The sequence below is a fragment of the Brachycentrus maculatus genome, unplaced genomic scaffold, assembly GCF_059751285.1.
Source record: "Brachycentrus maculatus isolate JH-2025_06_01 unplaced genomic scaffold, ASM5975128v1 h1tg000018l, whole genome shotgun sequence".
Lineage (NCBI taxonomy): Eukaryota > Metazoa > Arthropoda > Insecta > Trichoptera > Brachycentridae > Brachycentrus > Brachycentrus maculatus.
Window position 1 is genome coordinate 521,163 of NW_028280772.1, and position 12,619 is coordinate 533,781.

Here is a 12,619-nt window from a genome sequence, read left to right on the forward strand (position 1 = left end):
CGCCAAAGTAAACTTATTCTATATAACATAATATTTTAGAAGTTATTAATTTAAAACTGTTCTTTCTTTGACCCCTCATCGAACCCAAATATGTAGTGCATTGGCATCTTTTCAAATTGACTCGATCACCAATTACATGTGGGCGATGTTTCCCTGCGCTCCTAATTTCCGGATCAGGAATGCATGAATAATTTTGTCATATATTTTAGAAAGAAAACACAACATTGGCACCTGGCCCATGTGCATTTGATACAATAACGGCAAAAATATGGATAAACAAACACGCATAAAGAAGAAAACATTTTTGAGGTTGTAAGATTGAAACTACACTTGTGTACGAATTGCCAAATAGGAGATAAAATCCCCAAAATGAGTGAAGAAAAGTAAGTAAGAAGGAGGATAAATCGTTGCCTCGAACCAAATTGAAATTGGGTGGCAGGGTACAGATCTTTTTGATCTATTATCACAACTTACCACCTGGTTTTTATTAAGGGTTAATTAACATCAAACGTACTTACATTCTTAGAACAAACAAAACGTAAGTAAATTTTACTTAGAGACAATAGTCCCTTGTTTTTGTAATTTTTTGACATTTCTTTGAAAACGTGAAGAGAGGTCTTACTATACTTGGTAGGATACAGAGGATGCGAGTGAAGGACGACAGGAATCGAGAAGTACAGCAGTAATGGCTAGAGGAATCGGATTTGCAAAGTGCGCTCGTACTAGCTGCGCAACTTGACAACAATAATATTAAAAACATTTCAGAAAAAGGTTTGAAAATATTACTCTGCAAGAAAAAAACATGCTAATGTTTCTACAAGTGCACTTTTTTACAAATTGCTATTGAATATCTTTAAAGATACATCTTTTTAGTTTCTGCCCGAGGCATTTTATTTCTTTCTCAAAATTAATATCCTAAAATACTTTTAGAATAAATTCACACGGGAAGTAATAGTCCGATAGCCTAATCACATTTTAATATTTATAATTATTCAATTATGAGAACACCAATTAATTAACACAAACAATTTTATAACATACAAAATAACTTTGTTAAACATTACTATATATATCACAAAGTTAGCTTTACATATTGATACAAAGGATTTATTTTCCATTGGGAAATGATTGAAAATCATCAATGTGAGCATGTGTAATAATAAATCTAAGTTTATAATAACTAACCTACTTAATAATATTCTCGGAGGTTATTATGAAAATGAAATCAGTTTGATTTTTAGATTTGTGATGATTATAAATGATTATATAAATAATCTCAATATCCCCATTATAAAATAACTTTGAAAAAGACAAAAACTTCGCTATGCAAAAATAACTACTAGTAAACTTTCTCGACAAGTAGGCGTTAATTGGCACAGTGTTAGCGATATGCATAATATTAGCATTCTATCAGTGTATTGGTACCTAGGAATAATAGGTACAATATTTGCCCAGGGTAGTATTACAGGTATACTACACCAATACACTGATGGAATGTGCATTTCACGCATATCACTCACACCAGGCAAATAAAAAAATAATGCCTAGTTATTGAATGACTGACATTGAAAAATTTCTGATTTTTAATTTATATAAATGAACTAGGCAAAAATAAGTTGGGACATTAAAATTAAAAAGTTCATCCAATCAGAGCTTCATATATAAAAGGGAATGCTGCCTTGCGAGACTAGGGTATATGACCTAAGCTGTTTTATAAGAGACAACAACATTTGTACAGTATCTTTTTCTTGCTCATTTTCGAGAAAATTCTTTAATTCTAATTTTTCATGTTTCAAAAAAAATTTTTTTTTATAATGCCGGACATCCTGATGTTATAATAATGGCTATTATCCACGCCTATAGCTTATTCCATCCAAAAGCAAGGACTAAAAGGACCACTCCCCTTGGAGTGTAAACCCATCAAATTGGTTTACATTCACACCACATCTCTCAGCACTGGCGTGATTCAGAGACAGAACAGCTACCGTCTGTAGCGGTCAATTAAAAACTTTATAAATAAATAAGTCTCAAACCATTTATTTAATAATTTATGTATCTTCTTAAACATTAAAATATATAAAGTACCCAAAAAATAAATAATTATTTCAAACAAACATTTATATCTCTCTCAAACACATGCGACTCCAATTATCTTATAAAAGATCATCAAAGCCTAATTTCATAATTTTACTGTACAAAATAATATTTTGATGGATTGTGATTTGGAGAGATGTCAACAGTATAAAAGTGTAAGCCATTTTTTTAACCCTGTCAATGAGGGAGAAATAGCAGGTAGAAAGAAGAACAGCAGTAATGGTGAGGGCACCTGTACTCGCACTAGTTTGTGTACCTTGCACTTCTTATGTGTCCTTTGAAGTGAATATGTAATGAGAAGTTGGAACTGCGGACAGACCGAGACACAGGTGTGTGTCTATGATGGTTCGAATAAAGCATAGAAGTGGATACGAGCCATCAGCCAGGGCATATGTTTTTGTAATGGAATAATGTAATAGAGAAATGTGTTGAAAGACAAAAGTCTTCCTTAGATTACAGTTTGAAGTAACACCATACATGCAACAACTCCAAAATAACTACTTACAACTTTTCTAATCTAACGTACATTATATCTCAAAACCATTTACATTATATTTACATTATACAATATAAGTTTAAGGAAGGTCCTCTGATCACCATCATTTCCATCTTTATGGTAAACATGAATTTGCAAATAAAATAAAAATATTTTAATAATTTTTTCTCAACATTCATGATTTTGTAGCGCTATAAACTTATTAGATATTTCCAAGATATTGCCGAGTCTTCATTCCAGCTGATTGTTATCCAATAATACAGCGAGACCACTATTTGGCAGAGTTACAGCGCTTCCGATGAGACTCTGGATCACAAATTTCGAGTTGTGACATTCTAGTTGCAAATAAGCAATATGATTGTCTAAAGTTTATTTAAGTATTCTACGCTAATATAAAGTTTTCACATAGAAAAATATCAAATATTGATATAAAAGTTTTGCATCACATGGAAAAAGTTCTATAAAAAACTACACAGTTATATTTTATTGGTGTCCGTATTTATTATTTTGTGATACTCGCAAATTTTGTCAATCGCGCTAGTCGACACGTCCACCGAATAAAGTAGGATGTCTGCACAGGGATGCTTCTAACGCAGGAGAGCCGTTTGATGTTCACTACATATCTTTCACCCTTTATACTTTTATTCTTTGTACACAACAATAACATACTAAAACACGGCTAAGTGAATAAAATTTGGCACTGCTTTAGTTCATCTTTAAATCAAATTTCAGGGTTTCTTTAAGTAATTGATACACATATCAACAATCCACTTTTTACTTTATTCGTTGCACGTGTTGTACTGACCTTGCAGATATCCCCACAAGAAAACTCAAAAAAGAAATAAATATCCTGGTAATTACTTATAAAATACTAGCGATGTCATTTTGTTGTACCACTATGTGTAAAAATATGAACATTGTACAATGTCAGGCTGAATTGTGGTACAGGAATTTTATTCCTTGTCTTTTTGAAAATCTATAATCGCCGAATAATGTGAATTTATAATATGAGTTAAATGCCTTTAACAGATCCAGTGAATGTGAAATTGTTTGGAATTGACAGAGCTTACTTCTTCTTGATTCTGTTAGCAATCCACTCCAAGCCGGGATACAATCTGAAAGGAAAAAGAAGAAAATTATTAAGTAAAAGAAATAGCATTTCCATATTTCATATGAGCCCGAATCACATCTGTATAATTTTGGCATTAATTCTAAACTGAATCAGTGCGAAGTAGAGAAGACTAAACGAGTGTACTAACCCTTCCCCATTTAAAGCGCAACACGCTTGAATGTGCCACGGCTGTCGCTTTATAGCAGTCAACTGGAGTTGTTGGGATATCTCTGCCGCAGTCATGGAACCTTTAATATCCTGAATACAAAAATTCATTACATTAAAATCATATCAACGAAGATTGCACTCAACAGAGGCGAGTAACTTAAGTCTAAACGCAACAATATATCAACGATGACAAAAACGCAAAGGAAATGCAATTTCTGCGATACAAGAGCAACAAACTTAAAGTACAATTTCAAACATATTACAAAATATTAGTATGTTAACACTTCGGTAGACTGACCCATCTCCGTCTCGTCACAAACACTATCCACCACTATCTTAAGCCTACACAAAACATTGATCTGATGTGTTGTAAGTCTGTCCGTAGACACTATGGTAGGGGTGTACAGTGTTGCTAGCATGCTGGACATGGCGAAAAGACAGGTGGGTCTCGAAACCAGTAGACTAAGATCTCGGTGAGTGGTTATATAGTAACATAACTAAACACTTTATCAGTTATCAGTTTATAAGTTAATGCTATAAATATTGTTATATTTTTGTTCTTATTCACTCATATATGTTTTTGTCCCCATAATATTTTACTTGTATGAATTATATTATAATTATGTGCGTATTTCAACTAAACTAGTTGACTGTTTGAAACTGAAATTGAGTTATTTCGTCTACTTGCATCGTGATTTTATTTTTATCTCTTTAAAATTATGTTTTACCTCTTCCAAAACTATGATTAAACTTGTGTATTTTCTTTCTCGCTGCTTTTTTAACTTGTGAAATAATATGACATTAATATAACAATGACTTCGGAAGGTGGTTGAATAACACTATTTTTGGAATACGTTAGTGAACCAATTGGACCATAGTGAAACCAGACTTACAAAACTAGGACTAAATGAGGTATATATTTATTAATAAAATGGACACTGATATTATTATGATCGCCAAAGCAAGTCGCATACAAAGATGAGCAATCGCTTCAAAGGTTTAAAATTTGGTATGTAATAATATTGAATAGATGGAAGCATCTGAAGCTTCCGAAACTATTTGTAACAATATAATACTCATGTAGTAAAAACAGGTGTTTTATTTGTATTTTAATATCTGAACCCAAGAAGCATACAGATGCATTCTAGAATCTGAAGAAAGAAATGAGTGATAAAAAGTAATAATTATATTAATAAAGAAGTAGAAGGATGTAAGCGGTAATGTATTTAGTTTTCCTAAACATTTATTGTTTCAGATATGCAACCGGATACATCTCGGATACAACTATTAACCATTAGTTTACAGCAAAAAGAGTTTTTTTTCTACTAAGAAAACTCACTACCAAAGCTCTACCACAGTGAACCAGGTTCAAAACCATTAGGATATTTGGTCAGTACTTCTTTACGGAGTTGAATTGTGGAACCTTAAGATCAGCACTATAAACCGATTAAAGGCATTCCAAATGTGGCATCATAAAACGATATGGTCAGCAACTCAAATGTGCATAAAATAAAAAGACAGGGAGACTGTTGCCGACTGTTATCAAGGCCCAGAAGGCATCTTCTCTGGGGCATGTGCTAAGAGGAGAGAAGTACGAGCTATTACACTTAATCATAAAAGGTTAAATAGAGAGTCGACAAGGTGTGGGCAGAAAACAGATCTCCTGGCTCCGGAATATACGAGATTGGATGGGGATCAGGACCGTCGAGGCGCTGTTTAAAGCTGCCTGAGACAAAGACAGATTACTCTAAAGAAATAGTCCATGTCAGGGGGACCTGACATACAAACAGAAGAAGAGAAGTAGATGCATTTTTTTAAGAAATAAGAACGCAGATCGAATAGTGTACGAGACGAAGATATACTAACCGAGGCTGCCAAATTATATGCCTTAATAATGATTAAAGTCATCATTTCAATAATCCCATAGTTAAAATCATTTTAAAATAAAAGACCTGTTTGTTGGCAAACACCAGGAGACAAGCGTGACTCAGTTCTTCGTGCGCGAGCATTCGGTGCAGCTCCTCCCTCGAAACGGACAGCCGAGCGCGATCCGTGGAGTCGATCACCATTATGATAAACTGCAAAACAATGAGACACACTTTATTCACCTAACTACGATATGATACTGAAAGTTTCTATATTTGCTACGCTAAAAACTGAGATGTTACACTTGATGATATACAAAGATCCCAGATCAATCGGACCCTAAGATCTATTTACAGTCCGGTTTTTAACATATCATGTGAAAACATGTCAAATCAACATTTGGACATTTCGACTGGTCCATAATATTTCAAGTGTCTCAATCTTTGTTCACAAATGTCGGAACGTACCTCACTTGGGAACTATTCAAATTAATATTCCTGTTGATATCTCAACATACAGTAGCGAGCACTCAAATCTTTCCAGACTGAAAATATCAGTTTTTTTAAATAATATTTTTTGTTGTTGTGATTTATTTGATCGATTTTCAGTCTAAATTATTAACCGTTTGAGTGCCAAAAAATGCATACAGTTTCTTGTAAAATGCCACCAAAAAAACATCATTTTTTATGAAACTATATATTTTTTTAAAACCCCATAAATTCTTTGAATTTTCATGAATTTTGATGATTTTTTCGGTGTTTTATTAAGGAATGTCGAAATATTTGAAATAAAACGCTTGTATAAATGAATACAGTATTTTATTTAGAAAAAAAGAAAGACAAAAATGAAAAACAAAAGAAAATCAACAACTGTGCTTTCCTGCACATGCCGTGTGGACACCCTTCTTACAATAAGCACAAATAGTCGTTGATCTACGCAGCCCAGCACCATCTTTATTACTACAGACCACACAGCGACGTAAATTCTTTCCTGGAAGCTTCTGCAGTTTGGATTTATGGAATGAAATTGTTGAAGAAATTTCAGCTTTTTTTTTGTAGGTAACCATTCCCTTTCAATCGATTCAATTATTTTTGATGTGAACTCGTGTCTTGAAATTTTTTTGCCTTCATTATTGATTGAATATATTATATATGCGTTTAAAACCATTCTTCCAAAAATGTTAAATGTTACCTTTTTCCAATATTTCAATGTTCTTCTTTCATCTAAATATACATACAACATTTTATCAGACTCATCTATTCCGCCCATGTATTTATTGTACTCATGAATCATCTGTGGTTTTTCTGTTTGCGTTTCGTATGAACCCCTATATTTTTTCACTGTGACGCCACTCGTATTACTATTTGTAGAAATTAGGATGACCGGGTGTTTTTTGGTTTTTTTATCTCGATATGAACAGAGAAGAATGTCCTCACTTTTATAATAATTAGGTTTTCCAACTTGAGACACTTGTGCCTCACGTGGTATATATTTCCTGTTTCGACGGATGGTTCCTGTAATATACGTAATTCTTTCCAATAAAGTCTTAGCCAGTTGAATGCTTGTAAAAAAATTGTCAACAAAAATATGATAACCTTTGTCCAGGTAGTTACCAATTTTTAACAGATTCATTACTACAACATGGCCAAGGCCAAATTTTTTTGTATCATCCTTGTCTTGCTCTAATTTTGCTCCTCGGTAACAAAAAAATGCCAAGCAATAATGGGTTATGGAGTCGCATAACATCCAAAACTTTATTCCCCATCTGTGGTGTTTTTTGTTGGGGAGATATTGTTTGATTTTTGAGTGGCAATGAGTCCCTACCAATGACTCATCAATAGAGAGCTGGCGATTAGGGATATAATGGCGTCGGAAAACTTCATTGGCATGGACAACTATCATATTGAATTTTGCACAGGGGTCGTAGTCTGGATGATTGGATGGAGCCAAGGTGGAATTATCAATTAGATGAAAAAATTTCAAAATTATCTGAAATCGGTTTCTTGAGAACATTTGTTTGAACCATGGTATGCCCCTCGAATCTGTACTCCAGTAGGAAACAATTGACGGTCGTCGTGTAATACCCATTTCAAGTATGACCGCTATGAAAGCCTTCAATTCCAACACAGACACCGGTTTCCAAGCCTTTGCACGTGATTTGTTTCGTAAAGTGTCAGAAGAGTTTTCAAGAAATTGTTGGGCATATTTGTTGGTTTCATTTTTTATCGTTGTTAACAGAATGACATCAAAAAATAAATCAAAATATGATATAGGTTTGGAATCACGCGGAGGAGGATCCCGAAGTCCAGGCGTTTCGAAAAAATGAGAATTTTCGGTAGAAAAATTGGTTCCGGGAGGTACATTTGTAAATGAGTAATTTCTGGTGTTACTCTCCATTTCTTGGTCACGATCAGAAGAATTACTGGAAATTCGCATCCTGCGGTTGGGAAACACGGATATGATCACTCTCACCAGAGCTACTCTTACTCGAACTTGAATTAGAGGAGTGGAAATCGTCGCTCCCGCTATCAGACATTTCAGAGGACGCGCTCGACATTATGTTTTTTAAATTAACTAAAATAAAAAAAATAATAAATGAATCTGAAATTTAAACGGTTTACTACGATCTTACAACTATTAAGATAATATTAGAATAATATTTACCAACGCCGCAGCACCACACCCTACGTACGCGCGAATCAGAGCACGACTGACGCAATCGACGGAAATCGACGATCGGCAATCTTCGTTAAAACACGAATCGACGAAAATCGACGATCGGCAATCAAACGGTTAAACAACGCTGTTTAAAGATGATAAACCAAAAAAAATTACCTATTTAGCAAACGACAATTTTTTTTTCATCATTTTATAGTTAATTTGTAGATTTTCGATTTTTACGCACAAAAATCAAAAATCTTCTTCGTCTTCTTCTTTTCAAAAATTCGTTTGAGCATCTTACTCGTTAAGCGAAATATTTTTTCCCATAGAAATGAAATGTAAAATAGGATAATGCGTTCCAGGCGGCTCACCTCGCTGTTGGTGTAGTAGGTGTTCCAAGCGGCGCGCAGGCTCTGCTGGCCGCCGAGGTCCCACATGACGAGGCGCAAGTTCTTCCAGTGGACCTCCTCCACGTTGGAGCCGATGGTGGGGCTGGTGTGCACCGCCTCCCCCAGCAGCAGCTGGTACAGGATGGTGGTCTTGCCGGCGTTGTCCAGGCCCACCAGCACCAGCTTGTGCTCTGTTATGTACAACATACTCCGTACATAAAAGCCTGCTCCCAACCCTAATGGTGGGGACTGACCGGAGCATTTCGACGTAACGTCGTAATATTGCTCGCGGCTCGCTGTACTGACTATACAAATGCTCGCATCGTAACGTATTATGTTACGACCAAATGACTCCGGTCAGTGCCCACTTAATGCATGGAAGTGAAGAATGGACTTGGCAAAATAAGGATGATATGAAGGCAGTCCAAATGCCATCTATCGATGCAGTCAAAACCATGTATATGTTCGAATCCGAAATAAGGAAGGAGTGCAAAGCTGAGATAAGCATTATCCATATATTTTTGGTACTGACATTTCTTGGTGAAACTGCATTTTATAAAATAAAACCAGGACTGGACCAGTCTGATGATGTCAGTTACAACGAAACCAGGTTGCTGGTCAAATAACATTAATGTGGAAAAAATTACATAGTTGTTATTTTATTTTATACGATACATAGAAGCCTGCTCCCAACCCATAAAAGTGAAAGTGAAGCTTGGCTTTCATCCTTCTTGGAAAAGAAGGATGAAATTAACCACTTCACACTCTTTTTAATTGGTCCAAAGCAATTCTTTTCTTTATTGCATTTTAATTATGTACTCATCACTTATGTAATTTTGAAACAACGTTATTGTTCTCTCTTAATTATTTATTATAAAATTTCAATATGATAAATATACTGATAAAATAGCCTCTGTACAATTCTGACATTCTCTTTTTCAGACAATTCTCTTTTTTAGATAATACCAAAGCTAACATTACAAAATTGTTACATTTCAACTTTAACTATGGCCAATATAAGCAACATTTAGGAATATTCATATTTTTCCCGTTTTTAAACCACATTTTCATATGGTGTACAAAACACATATCACGGGAACGCGTGAGTGTTTTTAGCGTCGTAAGGGAAGGGTCAATAACAATACTATAAATTAATGACAGAAATGAAGGAAGATTTGGGGTAGGGAGGGAGAGGTCTGAAAAGTGGAAGGCACGATATGACAGTTCATAAACCAGAAGTTCATAAACCTACCTTCATTTCCAAATAAGCTCCAAATCTTTGATATCAACAATCCCATGATTATCTAAAAAAAAAAGAAAAAAACTTTTTGACTAATTATTTTTCACACTCGAATTTCCCTAAATTACTATCAACGGGACGACCTGTTCTCCAGAATAGTAGTTAAACCATAATGTTAAATAATACTTTTACTAAAAATATACTTTGGAATTACAAATGAAAATAAATAGATTTGTTTCAGAGGATTCACTGATAATCTAAATCTAAATACTCAGAACACCAAGCCTATTAAGTTGTATGTCATCTTACATAAAGGTTTGTTATTATTTCTGGTTCTAATACAACATACTAGTCAAACAAAAAATATTCTGTTTATTTACATTGCCATTAATTGGTGCTTTAATTGATAATATGTTTTGATATTAATGATAACTAAAATATGAGATACATGTCGAGATAAAGAGAATAAATTGCAACTATTGTAACTCCGGACTTTGTTGTTGATTCATTGGGTTTGTTAAAATACAATGATAAATATAACGTATACAACGCGCGAAACCACACTGTTCATATATGGCGTCTAACGTGTACATCTACAACGCGCGCATGCGCTACACTATCTTATTATATCGCTTTGTATTGCTATGTATACGTAACTCTCTTGTGCCCCACTTCAGTAATGGCAGAATGTAAAGCTCTCTTTCTCCTTCTCTTTATATTATATCTTTCATCTCTCTCGATTCTCATCCGATTATAGATTATCGAATTGCCGCCAAAAAATTTTATTTAAAAAAATCCTTTATATTCAAAGTACGTAACACCTATTTTCCAATTGCAATTTTTTATACAAAAACTGCCAAGTTGATATTATGAAATTGTTTTATAAGATTATATTAATTGTATTCAAGATTACAAATATGTTTGTTTATATAGCTTATTTTACTGGAGAATGGGGGAAATATCGCAAACATTTTCCCACCACCACCTTAATACAATATATACAAGAAGACAGATACATCCCAATAAGTTCCAGCACTAAACGAGGTCATCTTACCCCATAAATAATGCTCGCATCTCACAATCTACTGTTATAACAAATCCGCACACAGTGTGCGAGTAACAAAGCAACAAAATCGGCCTTCTTGGCAAATATCAATACTACTGCGCAATACTGATTCAGCCTTAATCTAACACTCTCCTTATCATTCACCCTTCACTTCCTTTTAATATACAATGTTAATCTGACTATATTTGACAAAAGTAAACATATTTGTGGCGCCAACACCGTTAAGTCACGTGACAAGCCAAACAAATACAAACAATTCCGAAAAAGTCCGAACGCACCGAGCCGAACAAACCCGAACAAATCCTACGTCCGAAACTCGGACACGAAAATTGACGAGAATCATTTTGGACGCCTTCGGCAATGGACGCTTATTTTAAATTTAATTTTCATTGTCGCATATTCTACATTTTGTACCTCACTTCTTTATCTCCACTTTTTATAAATTAATTGCCATTATTTGATTTCAGTATTTAGATAAGTTTATATTTCTATCAATAAAGGAGACAACTGTAAGTAAATTCTTTCATTTCTTTCTGTGCACCAACCTCACTACACAACCAAAACCCAGTCGGTGCACCAAAACTGGGTAACCTAAAGTGGTAACACACCACTATATATTTATTGGATGATTGCGTAGCCACACACTGTGTTTCTACTTGGAGGCTAATATCTCCGGAGTGAACTATGGGTTCTACTACCGTTGGATGGGACAAAGATGAACATTTTTTCAAAAGTACGGAATTTGTCCAGGATAGCATCTGCTCGTGTCACAAATTTGCAAAATATTAATAATAAACAGTTGACAACCCCGTTTGTCCCATCCAATAGCGGATGGGTCCTTCTTATATGCACTTTATTTTCTGACAGTAATATATCTACAATATTAAATCCTTCCCTTAAAGAACAATCGAAACAAAGATAAATAATTTCATCTACAATCGAGTGAGTTTTAAAAAGAAGGGTTATGAACTGGCGATAAAATAGTACATACATAGTTACCAAATTAGATGACCTATAATAATTTAACGAGATCTCAAATTTAAACATTTCCAGATGGTGGTCCGTGAGGAGGTAGTAATTTATCAATTAGATAAGGTTTTCTTAAGAATGTACGCTGTCTTAAAAATAAATATTGCATGTCGCTTTCTAATCAAATTGGAACGTGATTTGGCAACACGCAGTCAAAACTAAACAGTAATTTCCGACCGAGGCATAACTACACTTTCATTTTCTATGAGGTTTACCTTTGTTCACTTTACCGGTTACACATCACAGATGTTATATTAAAATTTATTAATACGTTGTACAATCTGTCAAATTTACTTAATGATACAAAACAAGGGATTCCGTAACATTTAAATCTTGTTTTCAAAGCGAAAACTAAAAAACGAAACGAGCGAACGAGGAATATCTGACAACAACTGTCATTTAAAACCAAAGACAATTAATTTTTAGTCTATATTTATTTTAGTACTTACGTTCCCTTTTTTAAGACACGTTATCACGTTTATATTGAAGCGGGAGGTGT

General features: G+C 34.3%; 1 protein-coding gene across 2 annotated transcripts; it reads right to left on the reverse strand.

The window, feature by feature from the left end:
• Positions 1–592: 592 nt before the first annotated feature.
• On the reverse strand, positions 593–12,514 carry Arl5 (ADP-ribosylation factor-like 5). 2 transcript variants are annotated; one of them, XM_088267184.1, is made up of 6 exons: positions 12,336–12,514; positions 10,038–10,089; positions 8,768–8,976; positions 5,822–5,947; positions 3,850–3,959; positions 593–3,705 (listed from the first exon to the last, which is right to left on the reverse strand). In XM_088267184.1, exons 2-6 carry the CDS (start codon positions 10,081–10,083, stop codon positions 3,657–3,659), a joined length of 540 nt encoding a protein of 179 aa, XP_088123310.1. In that variant the 5' UTR covers positions 10,084–10,089; positions 12,336–12,514; the 3' UTR covers positions 593–3,656. The 2 variants fall into 2 exon arrangements, with proteins under 2 accessions (XP_088123310.1, XP_088123318.1); XM_088267192.1 differs by having other exon boundaries at positions 12,083–12,514.
• Positions 12,515–12,619: the final 105 nt, after the last annotated feature.